General features: G+C 49.2%; 1 protein-coding gene across 5 annotated transcripts in view; it reads right to left on the bottom strand.

Annotated features, from left to right (window-relative positions):
• The window catches only part of ARSG (arylsulfatase G), a 106,315-nt gene that overhangs the window by 61,652 nt on the left and 25,229 nt on the right, over positions 1-19,434 (bottom strand). For all 5 annotated transcript variants that reach the window (XM_045984988.1, XM_045984991.1, XM_045984987.1 and 2 more), the window contains exon 2: positions 3,868-4,592. In XM_045984988.1, the coding sequence (XP_045840944.1) occupies positions 3,868-4,085 (218 nt within the window). In that variant the 5' untranslated portion in view covers positions 4,086-4,592. The remainder of the gene's footprint in view (positions 1-3,867; positions 4,593-19,434) is intronic.

The raw sequence follows: 19,434 nt of genomic DNA, 5'->3' as shown, positions 1-19,434 counted from the left end.
TAACTAACTAACTAACTAACTAAGTGGGGAATTAAAAAAAAAAAAACAAAAAACAAACAACACACTGCTAGTGTGTGCTGGCAGGGAAATGTTATGGAGACACTTAAGGGTTGCCTTGGGGACTTGGTCCAGGAAGGAATAGGCTCAAGCAGATCCCAAGGAGACAGCCAAGTTGGGGCAAGTGGCTTGACCTTGACTTCCTCACCTGTGAAAGAAGAGAAGCACGGGAAGGTGGCCGGAATTAACGGGGGTGGTGATGCCCAGAGCCGGGCAGCTCCCATGTGCTCAGCATGGGTTAGCCATTACCGCAACTGTCACGTGTGATTCAAATACAGATGTTGGCTCCGTGTGGACGGTCCACCTAGAGAGTAACAGGGATTTGTCTCCGGAACCCACTTCTCCTTCCATCATGTATCATCTAGACCTTTCATTATGCAGAGAAGCCAATCCACATCAACAATTCAGGTGGGTATTATTTCTAATACCAACACCAAAGATCACCGTAACTCACACATGTCCATGTCTACTGAGAGCCAGGCTCTGTGCTAACTACCTGCACGGGTTCCGGTTACTTAGTTTAATCCCAACAACATCCTTTGAGGTGGGTGCTACCATGGTCCCCAATTCCAGGAAAAGAAAACAAAGCTCCAAGCGAGGAGGGAACTTGTCCAGAGTCCTACAGATGGCAAGCAGTAGAGCCGGGATTTGAACCCGGCCACCTGACGCCAGAGCCCGACCTCTTCAGCAGGATAGTTAGTCTTCAGAGCGACACTCATTCATCCAGCGCCTGCTACATTACAGATTATGGGAGGAGCAGAAGTAAAGATACAGGCGGTTGGCTCGTTGTTCTGGGTTGACTAGCATTCCCCACCCCCAACTTCATGTCAACCCAGAACCTGTGCACATGACCTTATTTGGAAATAGGGCCTTTGCAGATGTAATCGAGTTGAAGAGGTCATACTGGATGAGGCTGGGCCTGAAAGCCAGTGGCGGCGGCCTTACGAGAAGAAGGGGAGTTAGACACGTGCCTGTAAGGCAAAGAGCGGGGGCAGAGAACAGAGCGAAGGGTCCACAAGCCCCAGAGGCCAAGGACAGCCCGCAGCTACCAGAATCGAGAAGAGGGTCATGGGACTGATTTTCCCTTGGAGCTTCCAGAAAGAACCAACCCTGCTGACACCTCGATTCAGGACTTTTAGCCTCCTGACCCCTGAGAGGATAAGTAGGAGCTGCTTGAAGCACACAGTGGATGGTACTTGGTCGTGGGAGTCCGAGGAAACAATATTCTAAAAGGAAAGAGACAAGAAAAAAGACACTTTCTCAAGTCACCCAGAGACCCTGTTTGGCAATAGGAGTTCTTGTCTGAAAGTCATGGTTCCCCACCGGCCGTGAGTAGGCAGGGGCCGAGCCAGCGATGAATCAATCCGTGGCCTCACAGGAAGCCCGCTTTCCTGTCAACAAAGCACAGAGAGAAAAGCTGCGGCGGACACAGACGTCGGGCCAGAGGGCCGGCCGCCGGGCCCCTGTCACAAGGCCCAGATGGAGAGGATACTTTTACAAGGGGAAGAAGAAATAGGAGAGCCCAGCACACGGTGCTTGCTTCTGGATCCCGAGGGGCCATTCCTGCTTGGGATGAGACAATGCTGGGGGGGATGGTGGGGGGACAGCTCGGAAGGGGAGGGTCCAGGCCTCAGAAATCTCAGTTTCAATAATGGGCCAGATACTTCCCCAGAAACCCACTCGACACTAAAAGCGGAAGTTGTTAAGTATTTGGCCACCCGGTTCCCTGTAAGGATCTAGTCAATGCTATGGATTAGATCTCTTCCTGGGGGAAAAAAAAATTCCAACATACAAAATTGGGGGTGACATGTCAAGGGATCTTGACCTAAAGCCCATTCACCGATAAACAACGATGCATAAGTTGCCTCCTGGGCACCAGACACTCTGCTCTGTGCTAGGAGTACAAGCGGGGAAGAAGAGACATTTTTCTTCCTGAAGGCCAGAGTTAGAAGGGAGGTGTCTGATTTTCCTTGGCTACCACAGCACGTGAGCATGAACGAGAGGCTTAAAAGGACAGAAATGTAATTTTCTCCCGGGTCAGGAGGCTGGAAGTCTGAAATCAAGATGTCAGGAGGGTTGATTTCCTTCTGGAAGCTCAGAAAGAGAATCTGTCCCATGCCTCTCTCCTGGCTTCTCATGGCTGCCGGCGATCCCTGGCATTCCCAGCTCGGGGACGCATCACCGTATTCCCTGCTTCTGCCTTCCCATCACCTCCTCCGGGTGTCTCTCTGTGTCCTCGCTTCTTCTTATGGGGACACTAGTCACTGGATTTACAGTCCACCCTCAATGGAAGTATCATTAAGATCCACAATTAAGGGGCACCTACCTGGGTGGCTCAGTCGGTTAAGTGTCTGCCTTTCGCTCAGGTCATGATTTCAGGGTCCTGAGATCGAGCCCCATGTTCGGCTCCCAGCTCAGCGGGGAGTCTGCTTCTCCCTCTCCCCCATTTGTGCTCTCTCTGTCTCTGTCTCTCAAATAAATAAAATCTTTAAAAAAAAAACTTAAAAAAAAAAAAAGGAAATACATTTGCAAAGTCCCTGTTTCCAAGCGAGGTCACATTCTGAGGTTCCAGATGGGCATGAATGGCGGGGGGTAGCCCTCTACTCAACCCGAAGCAGGTGGTCATGTGGTTACACAATCACCACGGGGAGAAGCAAGGTAGTGGACAGAGAACCTGGCAACATCTAAGAACGATTTCCCGGAGGATCTCAGGAGGCAGCGGGGTCCCAGGGGGTGAGCAGGACCTAACCCAGCAGAAGCAGTAGAAAGTGCACCAGGAAGATGGAATCAGCTAGCTGAGGCCCAGACGCAGGGAGGCCCCGAGTGCACGCAGGGGCCGCGTGGAAAACCAGTGCAGACGAGGGGCTGGTCATGTAAGCTGCTGTCCAGAGTTGGGACTGGATCCCCAGGGCCCCAACATGCCTTTGAAGGCTCAGAAACAGAGCAGTGTGCCTCGAAAGCTCACTTTGGCTGAGCTGGGGTGGATGGGCCAGAGTAGGGGAGACCAGATGCAGGGACCCCCAAGGGTCTGTATCACCACGGCAGCTCTGGGCTCCAGGGTGCAAGTGGCTGAGACACTGTGGCAATGGCCCCAGCGGGGTCCTAACCAGCTCGCTGGAACGATTCCCACTGAGCCGGACGGCGGAGTTAAACGCAGCGCCGGTGGGATCTGAGCTGGCGGGTCAGATGGCCGTGCGCCTAAGATGTGTACCCAGAAGTCTGAAAGCTCTGATCCGTGTCCTCTTTCCGAGCAGGAAAGGGGCTTATAAACATCCAGACCCACTGCGATACTCAAGCCCTTCCCTTTCATGGCCCCTTGGCATTACCTGTGCCCTTCCTCCGACCAGTAAGTGCTGTCTGCTCACAGCTAAGTCCTCTTACCTTCGTGTGCCTCGCTGACTCCCTTGTTCTTCAAAGGTCACCTTCTCCCCTGAACCCCCAGGTGGATTCTGCAGCCTCCCTTGCAGACTCCAAAAATCCCCGATGCGGGCTCGTGTCCTCAGTACGACTTTCCTTTTAACCTGTCCCCTCCCGCAGACAATAAGTAGCAGAGGTAAGTTGTTCACCTCCGTATTCCCAGCTCCTAACGCACGCACACGCACGCACACACACACAGGTACCCCGGGTGTTATCAGACGCGTGAGTGCATGGATTTCTTCAAGATGCTCTACTGGCTTCAAACCAAATTAGTCAATCAATTAACTGAGTCAACACGGACCCATCAATTGTTCTTCAAGGGCACTAGGCTGACCCTTCTCGCAGAGAGTCAGGCACCCCAAGGGATGCTGCCTTGCCCTCCTCAAGACTTACCTCATGCCTTCAGCAGCCATCTTATCCAGGTGGACGGTGTCCTTCGTTTCTGCCCAGTTCGCCCCCAGGTCCCCCCACCCCATGTCATCTGCCAAAATGATCACGAAATTCGGCTTCTGGCCTCTTGTGTCCCCGTTGTGGGAAAAATCCACAAAGGGATACAGGCCTCCCAAGAAAGTCACCCCCACAAGCAGAACCTTTAGAAAAAGCCAGCCCATGGTGGGGTAAGGGGACGGTAATAGTTGTCTGGAGTGACCGTGGGCCACAGCTAGAGATTTTTCCGGGAGCTTCCTCCTGCTCCCGCTCAGCGCAGGGAGTTGGCAAGAAGATACCGGCGGCGGTGGTCCTGTTGGGGGTGGTCCCTAAAAGGGTGGTGGGCTTACAGAAATGAGCCCCCCACCTGGAATCCTCCTTCAAGAGAGTCAGGAAACTTGCAGCCCCGAATGTGGTTTGTCTCCCTGCAGCTCCGAGGGAGGGACCGGCTCTGTGCGACCGTCAGCGCTCAGTGTCAATGACTCTTTGGCCACTTAAAAAAGGACCCCTCTGGACTCGGGGATGTCAGCGCCGGAGCCGGAGCCGTGCGTCTGTGTTTGGGACTCCAGCTGGTGAGTGCAGGATCGATTCTCCCATCTGCAGAACACCTGGACGTTCTAGAAGCTGCAGTCAGCCTTGAGTGAGTTTCTCAGTTCCAGATGGTTGACGGCTTCATGTTTCTGCAAGGTTTCCTGAAAGAACAAAAATTGACAAGAAAACAGAGTCACAACTGCCAGAGCAGCTGTGTTTTACTCAGTAGCTTAGGAAATCATCTCTTTTCCATGCCAACAGATGTTTTCCTTCTCACTCGAATATGTAGCTGGTTCATCAGTTTCTCCACCTGAGGCATGGCGACCACAACACTACTCGCGACGGGCCTCCGGTCACGGGGCTGGGCGCGCCATCAGGGAGGAGGCCTCTGAACTCACGCACTACATGGATGGGGACACTGAGGCCCGGTGCCCTGGACGGCGCAAGGGCCAGCACCCAGCTCTGTGAAATCCCAGCTCTCCCCCCACACCCACCCTACCACGCTTCTCTGATTCCCAAGAAATCGTGACCTTCTCAAACCCACTGAAAATTCTAGAAGAAAGAGTGAGATCTGTGTGATCAAGACATGATTCTTTCTAATGGTCATGCTGTCAACTCAACTATGATTTCTCTATAAAATTCTTCACGGAAAATGATTTGAGAAAAAAAGAAAGGTAAAGAAAATTAATGGTATACGGGGCACCTGGGTGGTTCAGCGGGTTAAGCCTCTGCCTTCGGCTCAGGTCACCATCTCAGGGTCCTGGGATGGAGCCCCGAATTGGGCTCTCTGCTCAGCAGGGAGTCTGCTTCCCCCTCTCTCTCTGCCTGCCTCTCTGCCTACTTGTGATCTCTCTCTCTGTCAAATAAATAAATAAAAATCTTTCTTAAAAAAAGAAAATTAATGGTATAATCTAGGTGGGGAGTGTACAGGTACTTAAGGTAGAACGTTCGTGTTTCCGGTTTGAAATGTTTTGCCATAAAATGTCAGAATTTCCAAAAAAGGTTAATGGAAATTGTCCCTTTATATCTCGATGATGTAATTTTTATTAAAATCTAAAGACATGCTCAACCAGGGCTTCTCCCACTTGGGTGTACATAGAAGTCACCTACAAGGTCTTACCAAATGCAGGTTCATAGGAAAGGCTGAGGTATGTTTAACAAGCTCCGGGGTGAGACCTCTATCCCTAGCCCTTAAATCACACTTGGAGCACCAACAGGCTTAGAAGGAAACACATCATGATTCTTGTCCAAGAAGAAAATGAACATAAACTGGAGATGCTTAGCCTACTGGAGATAATGCAACTTCAGTGACAAGACGAAAGCCATAAATCAGGTCGAATTTTGAAATACAGGAACTGTGGGGCGCCTGGGTGGCTCAGTGGGTTAAGCCACTGCCTTCGGCTCAGGTCATGATCTCAGGGTCCTGCGATCAAGCCCAGTGTCGGGTTCCCTGCTCATCAGGGAGCCTGCTTCTCCCTCTGCCTCTGCCCCTCCCCTCTGTTTGTGCTCTCTCCTGCACGTTTTCTCTCTTAAATAAATAAATAAAATCTTTTTTTTAAAGAAAGAAAGAAAGAAAAACAGGAATTGAGGTTATGTTTTCAGCTGCAGATTGCGAATGGAATAGAATAAAACCATATCATCCCTACTTCACTTGAAAGCCCTAAATTTATAAGGTTCGTAAGGAGGCACGGACTTGAAATTCTAGACCGAGTAAAAAAGCTGTTGGGACACCCAGCCCTTGAGAGGATTAGAGGAGAACCAATACATAAAGATGCTACTGGGGCTGGGATTATGATAGTCGTGATGGACAGTCAGTCCTGTACCCCTTCCCTTGAGGAAGCCAACCCAACTGCCAGCCCAAGCAGATGGGGGTGGTTGGAGGTATGTAAATTCTGCAAGACCCAGATAAACTCAAAAGGATGGGCAGATACATACTTAATCAAAATAAAAGGGAGTTCAAGTAAACAGTCATGGTCATCTGGAGGCCAATGAATCAATTGTTCAGAAATGCAAATTCTTCTCTTTTCCAAGAGGAGAGTTATTCTTTCAAACTCAATTAGATTCAACCAGTATTTGTTGATCTTGAGGCCCCAAAGACTTCTCCCTTTCTAGAAGAAGAAAGAGCCCTTGCACAAGGAGGGCGCCCAACAAACACTTGTTGACCTGCTGGTTGATTCCCAGCCTCATTCTACTGGCTTCTGACCATTAGCAACAATCATAGGAGGCTTTTCTTCTTAAAGCTACTTAGCTTGGAACTCTAGAGTGGCCTCATTCTTGGTCAGTAATCCATTTTGGAATGACCCAACACGAAGGACTCCAGGGGAAAAATAAAATTCACTTAAGAAAAAAGCTAAAATTAAGGTGGGAACATAAATAAACAGATTGTTTTTCTTAACCATTTCATGATAAAACATTCCTGTGAGGATTTTCAAAGAGAATCATTAATACTTAAAAATTTCACCGAATGGAAATAAGCTAATTTAGCCAGGATGCCATTGCATTATCCTTCGTGCCCATACCTCCAGGGAGATATTTAATCTTTTCCCTTTTTTTTTTTTTTTGTAACTACAGTGAAAGGGCAAGCCAGACATTCAAAGAATGGACCCAAAGCCATGGACTTTGATGGAGCTCCAAGACGACATTACAGAAAACAAGATGGCGGTTCTTCAAAAAATTAAAAATAGGATGACCACACGATCCAGCAATCGCACTTCTGGGTATCTATCCAGAGAAATGAGATCAGTATCATGAGATATTGGCATCCTGTGTTGACTGCATTATTCACAATTGCCAAGATATGGGAACAACCTCAGCGTCTATGATGAAGAAAGAAAATGTGTGGCATGTAAAAGCTATACACAGTGGAATAGTATTCAGCCTTGAAAAAGGAGGATCGTGGAAAAGAAAGTTGTTGCCATTTGCAAAAACCTGGATAAACCTGGAAGACATTATGGTAAGTGCAGTAGGCTGGGCCCAGGAAGACAAATACGGTATCATCTCACTTACACCTGAAATCTAAAACAAGCCCAACATGTAGAAGCAAAGAGGAGAATGGTCGGTTTTAAATGTCCCCACCACAAAAAATGTAAAACACGTGCAACTGCACGAGGTGATGGGCGTGCTCATGAGACTGTAGACATCATTTCCTATTGTTTATGTAATCAAAGCATCACATTATACGCAGTAAACACATATGCTTATTATTTGTCGATCACACCTCAGTGAAGCTGGGGGGAAGTTTTTAAAAGACGCAGCCTGAGACTTTTCGCCTAGGGCCTCATCTGAGGTTCTCGTCCCAACTTTCTTTTTCTTTTTTTTTTTTTTTAGATTTTTATTTATTTATTTGACAGAGAGAGAGATCACAAGTAGGCAGAGAGGCAGGCAGAGAGAGAGGAGGAAGCAGGCTCCCTTCGGAGCAGAGAGCCCGATGCGGGGCTCGATCTCAGGACCCTGAGATCATGACCTGAGCCAAGGCAGTGGCTTAATCCACTGAGCCACCCAGGTGCCCCTCGTCCCAACTTTCTTTATGCATCACCCTGCTCCTCTCAGAAGGGAGAGTGGGCAGAGGCAGGGATCATTGTCTTTGGTCTAAGGCAGAAAAGGGGAGTCTTTGGGAAATAGAGCGTCCCCTTCTCCATCCACTGGGCTGGAAGGAACGTGACCACCTGACACAACAATCCCCCAAGGAAGACCCATGTGCTCCATCCAAGCAGAACAAACTGGGATAGATCCCTGCTGAGCACAAGTACCAGCCACCCCCCATGCCTTGATGCTCCCTGGGCAGCCCGAGAGGGGACTTGAGCTGTCCATCTGCTCAGCAATGATCTGTCTTCTTCTCTATGACCCACTCCCCCCGGAAAGCAAGTGTTCTGGATCTGCTAAATTTTGGTCTCTCTATCGGTTCTGGGTTCGCTTCTGGGGAAAGGTGCCCTTGAGCCATGGAAAGACCGGCAAAGAGTGGTGTTCGGCCAGAAGGGCCGGGAATGGAATGGCATGAGTCAACTGAAGACACGCTACGGTGTCTGAATCCCAGGCCTGGGAGTCTATCACCTGACCTGGCTCCCCGAGGACCTCCCTGTGGCCAAGTGGCCTGCTAGAAGGCCTTGAGAACAGCTGAAATAACAAGAAGGTTGGGCAGAACTTCTGGCAGAGGGCTCTGTTGGTTTTCCGGAGACAAAGCTTCTGATGAGCCAAGGCCAAAAAAGACAGAGGCTCAGGGGGAGCGTGATCTCCGGCGGCTGAGCTCTGTTCCTTTACCTGCCAAGTCATAGCATGGTCATGCGCCGGCAGGGACCAGGAGTCTCAGGGGGACGGCCAGAGGGGGAGGGGGTGGAGCCTGGGGTCCCAGCTGCCCACAGGCAGTCTGCACCCATCACGACTCCTCCCCACCACCCCACCCCCGTGCCTTGTCCAGCAAACGCAGACTAAATGACAGGCCTCAGTCTAGACGCTGTGCATACAGCAGGGAAAGAAACACAGAATCCTGCCCTCAAGCTGCTTCCTTTCTCGTGGTGTGGGGGGCAGTGGTTGGGGGGACAGCGGGGGAAGAAATGAAATGAGCCAAACGTCAGTGCTGGGGAGAAAAAAAAAATCAAGGGGAAGCAGCTCATGGGGCTCAAAGTGAAGGAGGTCCAGGGACAGCCTCGTGGAGAAGGTGATCCTTCCAGAAGGCTCTGCCGGAGGTAAGAGAGGAAGCAGTGCAGCTGTGAGAAGTTGTGCCCCAGAGAGGAATGGCAGGCAGGGAGGCCAGCGGAGCAAAGCGCTGTGGCTGTGAGGGGCAGCACACAGCGGAGGGAGGAAGCCTGAGTTCCGACCGACACGTCCCAGAATTCGGCCCCTGCCCTGCCGGGAAAACGGGGTGGGAAGGAAGGTGAGAATCAGGGGTCAGTTGCACCTGTCCAGGTGAGCCCAGGTGAGAGACAGTGCCGGGGGAAAGCAAGCCCAGTGCCCAGGGCACAAAATCTAAGTGGCGGCACTCCCCAGCGCCCACCTGTGCTCACGGGACTCTGACAGTGAGCACCTCACCTCCTGGAATTTTGCCTGGCTCGCATCCAGGTGCAAGTGGTGAGGGAAATACAGGTGCTCCGGGAACCAGACGAACAGTTATTCAGGGTTATTTAATGTCTGTGTGTCATCAAGATCCTCGTGGGAAAAAACAGACAAACATCCTCGTGGTCTCTTCCTTTGTCCTGAGATCCTCCCTAACATGCCAGTTCGGGGGTGGGGGGGGGCAGCCCGGAAAGATTGCTTTCTTTAGAGTATATCTGGGGGGATCTCTCTTAGCTCAACAGAAGAGGTAAAGGGGATTTTTTTTTCTGTTTTTCTTTCAGTTTTATTGACATGTAGTTGACATACAGCACTGTCTAATCTTAAGGTGTACAACATTGATGATGTGATTTATATATACTGTGAAATGATCGCTAAAATAAGTTTAGTTAACAGCCACCGCATTCTGGGGCTCCCAGGTGGCTCAGTCGGTGAAGCGTCTGCCTTTGGCTCAGGTCACGATCCCAGGGTCCTGGGATCGAGTCCTGGGTCAGGTTCCCTGCTCAACAGGGAGCCTGCTTCTTCCTCTCCCCACTCCCTTCTCATGTTTTCTCTTGTTATCTCTCTCAAATAAATAAATTTTTTTTAATCCATCACTTCCTATAGATATAAGAAAAAAGGGAGAGAGAAATGGTCTCTTCTTCATGGTGAGAACTTTTAGGATCTACTGTCCTAGCAACTTTCAAGTAGACCAAAAAGCAGTGTTAACTATAGTCATCACGTGATACCTTATGTCCCCAACACTTATTTATCTTATAATGGGAGCAAGTCAGACCCTATTGTTGGGAATATTCTTTCTGTGAATCCAACAATTCCAGGAAGCTCATCCACACGTGGGGCAGATGACATCCTGCATAGCGTTAGCTCAAACCACCTGTTGGGACTGTCACAGAAGGAAGCTATGTGGCAGGAGCCAATTTGGGAGAACAGAGGTGGCATCAGGCCATGCCTCTGTGAGTTCAGCAGCCCTGGAGAAATTATATCTGGGTCCTCGAACACATGTCAGAAGAAGAGAGAAAGTAGATGGGCCTCCGAATGCCACCCTTTCTCTAAAATTCCGTCCTCCCCTGGAGAAGAAATGTCACAAGAAACGTGACCAGGCACCACGGACTCGAGGTCAGTCACCTGAAATCCACTCTCTGCTTTGCTAAATTTTGAAGGACTTTTTACCAAGCAGTATTTACTTCTCATTTCCAAGACGTAAATTCTACAGAAGTTGTCCAACATACAAAAGTTGAGAAACTCACGCGTCCGGACCCAGCACCTTGACTCGACAGCTAGCAGCACGTGGCCAGCCCGTTTTCATCTGTCCCCCCTTCTACTTGTCTGCTTCTCGTCCTCCACATACCCTGGATTATTTCTGAAACAAACCTCAGGTATCATGTAATTTCATCCGACATTGTTTCTATATGTTTCTCTATAAGAATTCTTTCAGAATATAACCACAACCCTATTCATAGCCACTTTTCAAAATTAACAACAGTGTGTTAGTATTCTCAACACTCCAACCAGGGTTGAAAATCAGTGTTTATATTCTGCTGTCTCGCCAATATTTTATTTTATTTTTTTAATTGTAAACGTTTTTACAATTTTTTTTTTTACTCTAATCTAGATCCACACAAAGCCCACCACAAATTACATTTGGTTCATGTGTCTCTTCTCTTTTCTTTTATAAGTTCCTCCTCTCTCTTCCCTGCAATATATTTGTAAATAAATTCAGCTGTTTGTCCTGTGAAATTTCTCAATTTGGGACCTGACTGTAGCCCATGGTGGGATTTAAAATGTCCCCGGAGCCCCCATTCCCGTGTTCACTGACTTGTAGATCTGACGGTGAGATCTGATTCGGGTCTCAATTTTTCTGGCAGGCCCGCCTCCTCCCTCTTATCCTTCTCCCTGTCATGGTAAGATTGATCCATGGTTCGTGTGTCAAACTTTCATTATTCCCTGTGTCAGTTTTGCATGAGAATTGGAAACTTTCTACTAAACGCCACGTGCCATCTTTTCTATTTTTGCAGATGTCTCCTTTCCCAGGATTTATTCTACCTTTGTAACACAATGCACGAGATTCTGCGGGGAGAGGAATATTCATGTCCTCCCAAAATTTGTATGTTGAAGCCCTCATTCCCCGTGTGATGGTATTGAGATGGGGCCTTTGGGAGGGGATGGGGGTTAGATGAGGTCATGAGAGTAGGACCCTCGTGATGGGACTGGTTCCCTTTTAAGAAGAGACCGGAGAGGGGTGCCTGGTTGGATCAGTCATTAAGCATCAGATGCCTTTGGCTCAGGTCATGATCCCAGGGTCCTGGGATTGAGCCCCATGTTGGGCTCCCTGCTCAGTGGGGAGCCGGCTTCTCCCTCTCCCTCTGTTATTCCCCATGCCCGTGCTCTCTCTCTCTCTCTGTCGAATAAATAAATAAAATCTTTTAAAAAAAGAAGAGATCAGAGAGCTGGGTCTTTCTCTCTGGCAGGTGAGGACACACCAAGAAGGTGGCCTTCAGCAAGTCAGGAAGAGAGCCCCTGCCAGGCACCGAATCAGCCGGCACCTTGCTCTAAACTTCCCAGCCTCCAGAACTGTGACAAATACCGTTCTGCTGTATGAGCCCCCCAGTCTGTGGTGTTTTGTGGTGGCAGCCCAAGCCCACTAACACAGATTCTAGCTGGGCTCTAACCCAGAACCTCTGAGGCTGAGGTCAAGGCATAGGATCTAGGGGGAAAGACCAAAACCTGGTGGAGGGCAGGGGGTGGGGGGCGCGCATATGTTCGGTGCAATGAAGTACTTGGCAAATATGCCTTTTGGGAAATTGATTTGGGGGAGTGTAGTGACCTATTTCCAGAAGAATGTGTGCCCAGGATTTGGCACCGTCGTTTCCTAGCTATGTGATCTTGGATAAGTACCAAAAATTTTAAAAAATGTAAAAATTTAAAAATCCCCGTGCCTCAGTTTACCCATTTACCTGAAAAACAGAGCCACAGAACTTCCCCCCCACCAAACACAATGTGTGGGTGAAATAATGGAGCTTGAGTATCCGCTGTCAGTAAGTGCTCAGAAACATTGTATTTCATGCCCCTGTTGTGTTGAGGATAAAGAGAGAGCAAATACGAGAACGCTTTGAAAAAAGTACGATACAGGCCCAGAGGCTTCCTAAAATTAATATGAAGCACAACCATTCTGAGTGTCGATGGTGAGATCCGGGCTCCGTGTAGCTAGGCTGTGTTGGTCATCCCCGTTTGCCAAGTGTGTTCTGCTGGTCGATTCCGGAGCCACAAACGTCGTGGTCACAAACCAGCAAAAGGGAAGTGAAGAGTCCTCCTGGTTTGTGTTTTCAAAGCTCCCAACTACAGTTCCTTGTCACACGGTCCCATGGTGGTCTGTGCCATTCTGGCTAAACCTGAGCTAGGTCCCTGCGCCGGGGCAGACGTTGGTGATAGTTGACACGGTTTCTGAAGGACACGGCCTACCAGCAAATCTGGTTTTAGACAGTTTTAACGGTATGAGGTCAAGCTGAGAAGGTGTGAAGGAAATCTCCCCTTGGATGCCAGTTGAAAGTGGGAGTTACATGTTAATATCAGAAACATCCGAAAAATGATTTGCTGGCGACCCTGGGCTAGGTGCTCCAGCCGGAAAGTTCGCAAGTCTCGGCTGTAAGGTGCATCAGGATAAGAATGTCTGTGTGTTTTACTCACTGCACAATCCTGGTACCCAGCCCAGAGGCAGGCCAATCAATATTTGCTGAATGAAGGCATCTAACATGAACAACCAGGGCCAAGCCTTCTCTGTCCCACCCAGAGGAAGCTCAGCTCTGTCTCCTCGCTTCCCTAACCTCAGATGGGCTTTGTGAGTTCCCCTTCCTCTGAGAAGTGCACTTGGGGAAATGCTGCTTTAGGTAATAATCACACGTGTGTCCTGTCTTCTGAACCAGACTTGGAGATGAGGGACCACATTCTCTGGGGTGCGGTTTTGTGGTCTGGGAAACAACCGCACTCATCAGGGCTGCGATGAGCAGAGGCTGCCCAGATGGCAGAGTGATGGCTGTGGGAAGGAAGGACAGACACTCTGTGTCCCCAGTCCTACCGTGGACCCCTACCAAGCATCTGGGCTCCCCTAAGGAGGCCAGAGCCCTCCATCAACCATGACCACGACAGGACAGAGGCTCCCCAGGCCTCCCATCCATAGAGCAGCCTGGAGCAGCCTCCTAGCTTCCGCAAACCATCCCCTTAGCCATATGGAAATGAGCGGATACATGGCTCCTAAAGGGTTAAAATCGAAGCTTAAGACTGTGTATTGTTCCAAGGAGCAGCAGGACAGGCTATGCGTGTTTAGACAAGAAGGGGGGGGTGCAGAGCCAGCATCTCCCTTTAGGCAAGAAACATAGCAGGAAAGCAGGTTTTTATTCCTTGGCCTTGAGCAACATGATGGGTGGGGCAACTTCAACAATTCTCCAAAGAAATTGGGGCAAAACCCAGTGGTCCCACACTCTTTCCAACCTGGCCAATTAGATTTCGTGACCGCAACCGTGGCTTAAACTTTTTTTTTTTTTTAAGATTTTATTTTATTTATTTGACAGAGAGAGATCACAAGTAGGCAGAGAGGCAGGCAGAGAGAGAGGAGGAAGCAGGCTCCCTACAGAGCAGAGAGCCCGACGTGGGGCTCCATCCCAGGACCCTGAGATCATGACCTGAGCCAAAGGCAGCGGCTTAATCCACTGAGCCACCCAGGCGCCCCCGTGGCTTAAACTTTTAACATGGCATGTTATTCATTCCTAAAAGCAACGTGTTGAAAATCACTTGTTCCGACCATCCTGATTCTTGTGTTGCTGTGAATACGTTCACAACAGGCTTGAGATCGTTTTTTAGAGACCTTCTTGAGGCAACGTTCTCTCTTTTTCTTCTCTCTTGAAGTAGAAAGAGGATCACAAAACTATAGACATGTGGGGACACCTGGGTGGCTCAGTCGGTTAAGCGGCTGCCTTTGACTCGGGTCGTGATCCCAGGGACCTGCTCAGCGGGGAGTCTGCTTCTCCCCTCGCCCCCTGCTCTTGCTCTCTTTCTCTCTCCCTCTCAAATAAATAAATAAAATCCTTAAAAAAAAAAAAGACAAATATGTCTAAGAACAAATATCAGTGTTAAAATCAAGTAAAACTTACTTCAGAGTGAATGAGACGTACCCAGTGATATCAGGCATGATAGAGGTCAGATCATCAGAGGCCATGGGTGGGGAGGTGACCTTCCTGTCTGCAAACCCAGCACCGTCTGCTGGTCACCCCTCTCCCTCCTCCTTGCCAGTCCTTGTAAGGTTTTTCCTGGTTCTAGGCCTCTCTAGTCTCCATCCTCAACCCCCCAGCCAAGAATTAGAGAACCTCATTGTGAGACAGACACATCACTAAGCTGCTAAGCCCCTTACACACATTAACCCAGTTAACCTAGCAAGACAGCATTAAACACCCCCCCGCCACACACACACAGGACAACCCTGTGCAGCATCATTATCCCCCTTTCACGGATGAGCAGACTGAGGTAGACAGAAGTTCAGCAATTCGCCCAGCTAAGTGACACCGTTAGGTGAGAGCTGGGCTGGGATTCAAGGTCAGGCTCCAGGGTCCACACCCACACACATCTTTCACTGTAGCTCTCAATTATACAGACCCTACCTTGCCTCACATGGCCCACGGCGGTGACTCCCAGGTTTGTTTTCTCGCCAGGGGAGAATTGATCCAAGAGGGCGGGGAGCACGGCCTTCTTGTCCTCCTTTTAATATAGACCATCCCCAGTGGCCTGCACATGTTTGGGCTGGGGTATCCTCTAAAAGAATGTGGAAAAACAATAAACCCTCCCCATGTCGATCAGTATAGGCCGCCATAACAAAACACCTCAGACTGGGTGACTTAAACCACAGAAATTCATTTTCTCACAGTCTGGTGACTGGAAGTCTGGGATGGAGAGCCCAGCACCATCTGGGCGAGGGCTCGGTCCCTGGCTTGCAGACAGCTGCCTTCTGATTGTGTCCCCCAAGGCTCTCTTCCTCTTCTTCAAAGGGCACTCATCCCATCATGGGGGCCCCACTTCATGACCTCATCTAACCTAATCACCTCCCAAAGGCCCATCTCCAAATCCTATCACACTGGAGGTCAGGACGGGGGCGGGGCAAACATTCAGCAAAAATGCAAACATGCGGTTTTAACAGTTTTAAATTATGTTCAATGCTTCATCACAGCTTCAAAAGATATTGTTTCGATTGTATCCATAAGCGATCCTTTTTTTTTTTTTTAAAGATTTTATTTATTTACTTGACAGAGAGAGATCACAAGCAGACAGAGAGGCAGGCAGAGAGAGAGAGAGGGAAGCAGGCTCGCTGCTGAGCTGAGAGCCCGATGCGGGACTCGATCCCAGGACCCTGAGATCATGACCGGAGCCGAAGGCAGTGGCTTAACCCACGGAGCCACCCAGGCGCCCCCATAAGCGATCCTTTTACAGTAAAATGATTTTACCCCAATCTTTCAAATGGATCCAATGTAAGATAAACATCAGAGTAATATGAAAACCATCATCATTCATTTCACAATTACATGGGAACATCACTCATTAGGTCCGGAATTGTCTATCATTTCTTTTCTCTCTTTTTCAAAACGGTATTTCCATCCTATCTCAATACGATGTGCTTATGTGTTCAAAAGTACTTAATGATCCTATTTCTGTGAACACAGATTTTGTGTACAAATTGAAATTTACACTTTTGTGTGTAAATGGAAATTGTTATTTACACTTCAAGGTTAAAGAAAATCCCTTCCCAGCTGAATTATTATCACAATTAGTACTATAAGAGATCATTTGTCAAAGAACAACATATACGGTATATTTGGACAAGCTCTTACTAGTGCAAAAGCCTCTTTACAAGATGGATGGGGGATGGGACATTTTGACTTGAAGAAAGAGGCTTCCCTGGCACCGTATTTCAGTATTAGCCCCAGAGATGGTTTCAGCTGGAACAGAGCCCCCTAGTGAGATCCTGGCTCTGGTTACGAGGGAGAAGCCACGCGTGCGAGACTAACCCAGCACCAGGCTTGCCCCACAGTGGGTCCTCGGACAAATCAGCTTTAGGACAGAGTTCATGTTCCAGAAAACGATTGCCCTAAAATTATCTGTGTCTCAGGCCTCTTGGCAAATCTGCAAATCTCCCCAGGAGCACATGTGCCCATCTGAAGGGTCCTATTTTCCTTCAAACTGTTAAATGTGGGGATTGGGGGACGTTCCACCACCCACAAGATAAACCCCACGGATCTCCCCGGAACTCTTACACGAGGAAGCCTGGGGGCTTCTCTGCTGTCGGGAGATGCAGATATCGAGTTTTAAAGCAAGAATTTGCTTCGATCAAATACACATGGGTCCCGCTTCCAACTGCCCCCCCCCCCCCGCCCTGGCCCCGGCCCTCGCAACACACACACTCATCTCCTGGCACAGGCCCTCAGGTGAGATGGTGGGTAGTGGCGCGGAATCAGGAGGAGGAAAAGTAAATGAGTGGGAGAGCAATACCTCCCAAAGGAGTCCCCTCCAGTGTTCCTCCTCTTCGTGGCTGCTCTGAAGACCCAGCCCCGAGCTCCAGACAAAATTCCTTTCAATCTACTTACCCAAGTTTAAGTTCTCACGGGCTGGTAAATGCAGTGAGCTTATTTGCAAGCCAGGGTCATATCTGCCTAGCAACCCAACATGAAGACTAGAAGGGCTATAAACGTAGACAGAGAACAGGCTGGCCAACTTTGCACAAAGGAATCTGTTCTCATGCAAATGACCCAAAGCAAGATGGCTAGAGAGAGTGAGCAGAGGGGAGAGCCTCAGAAGCCAATTTATTTCCCCAGAAGATGTTGACAGACTTTTTAAGGGCATCATCACAGCCTTGCCCACTGTAGATGAAAGACCCCAGGAGTTCTGCTGCCCCTGGGGTTACGGCAGACACAACAGAAGAGGCTAAACGGGGAGCTGAACCCTGAACTTAATATCCTGATTTTTCTGGTTCTGTACTCCAGACTCCAAGGGTTCTTTTGTTCGTATTTAGAACTAAACAGAGTTAGTTTTGTTTGGGGGGGTTTTGATTAGCATGGTAATGCAGTGCTTTCCCTCTCTTTGCTTTCCCCGGAGGAGTGAAAAAAGCAGGGGTTTTCACGCTTGGTCTCACTAGGAAAGGGACCAAGGTAAAGCCAGCCTCTAACCAGGGCGAGCAAAAGTCACTGGCTTGTGGCTGGCAAGACTAGGCCGAGATTGGGTTTCCAGTCCCATCCCCCTTCCCCAAATGCAGGTGGCAAATGTCATCTCTGGATGAGCTTTAGTTATAAAAAGGGCCAGGGTGTGTCTATAAATGTTCTGAAGCCTTGGGTGAAGCCCTGCAGTGCTCTGTGTCTCGACTTTTCTCATCTGTAAAATGGGGATAGTGCTGACTGCAGAATGTTACTGATGGGGTGAATTGTTAGCTCACAGGTATGGCATTTAATAGCATTGGGAACAAAGCAAACATGCAAAAAATTAATAGGTCTATTAATATTAATAAAATAATAGCAATTTAGTATGACTATCATCATTACAGTTATGCTTCCCAGCAACAGCCAGTGCTTTTCACTCTGGTCAGATACTCAGATGTGACTTTCTCATTCATTCATACCTAGTGCTTTTGGCATGATTTGCCTAATGTTTTAAATCAAGAAGCCCAAGCACCAGAACTTCCAGGACTTGATCAGAATCACTCAGTTATAAATACTGGGCTACACCCATAGGTTCCCAAGACCCCAAACAGTAGATATTATGACGATTCCATGAGTGAGCACAGTGGCAGGTCCTAAATGCACTGTGAGATCCTAAACCTCAAAGATTACACTTACAGTCAGTCCTATTTTAGCACTGTTTTCATCTCAGGGATTCAAATCTTTTTTTTTTTTTTTTTTTTTTAAATCATCACGTGTGGATTCTTGGAAGAACAACCCGAAAAAAGGATCTCTGGGGGGTGGGGTGGGGTGGGGGGGACGGTGCTTGGAGTCAGTAATCAGTATGGTAAACCATAAATAATAACAATAAGAGCTAATGGGCACCAAGGGTTCATCACAGGCAATCACTTTGATCCACATTTTACAGGCATCTTAAGTTAAAGCCTTCAATTCTGGGAATACGATTATTGACTCCATTTTACGGATGTGGAAATCGACTCTCCCAAGAAGTTACGTTACTTCCACAAGGTTGCAAAGCTGATCAGTTGCCCCCTGGCCCGTAACAGAGCACCTGACACCCGCTCCCCGCCAACCAAAGGTTGCAACAGCACACAACGGCACTTAACGCAGTAGACCCTATCGCCAAGTCGTGAGAGAAAGCAGGCGGCGATTGCAAAGGGATTTTTATTAAAACTCAAACCGCCAACTCCTCCCGGCGGCGCCGCCGCGTGCGCGCTCTCCCAAAGTAGGCTCTCAGGAGTTTCTGACATCAGAACCACTTCCTCGAATCCACCCCCCCGCCCCCCCCCCCCACCCCGTGGAGGGAGCAATCCGTATCCGAGTCGACGGGGAAATGCAGAGAATAAAGTCTTTGCTTCCGAGCAGGTCTCAAATTGGCCCTGGGTAGGTGAGGTGGAGACCAGGAAGCCAAGTCTGGCTCCGAATGCCAGGGATACGACACACTGCTTTGTCCCCCATGACAAGCTCATAACTGGTTTCCCGGACTCCATCCGCTGAGTTCACAGTGACCTTGGGGTCGGGGACTTCGAGATGAGGGGCACGTACTCCCTAAACGTCCGGGTGCCTCCCCTCTTCGGGGCTCTCCGCGGATTAGGCAGCCATGCACCTGTGTGCACGTCGCCAAACGCCAGCAAGGGAGGATGCGCGCGCGCCCCGAGCAGGGATGCTGACTCAGCCCCGCTGCTCACATCCCTTTCGCGCAACGCGGATGCTGTTGCTGCTGCTGCACAAGGGGGAAAGCGAGGGATCG

The sequence above is a fragment of the Meles meles genome, chromosome 18, assembly GCF_922984935.1.
Source record: "Meles meles chromosome 18, mMelMel3.1 paternal haplotype, whole genome shotgun sequence".
Classification (NCBI taxonomy): Eukaryota; Metazoa; Chordata; class Mammalia; order Carnivora; family Mustelidae; genus Meles; species Meles meles.
This window is presented reverse-complemented; position numbering and strand designations above follow the sequence as displayed.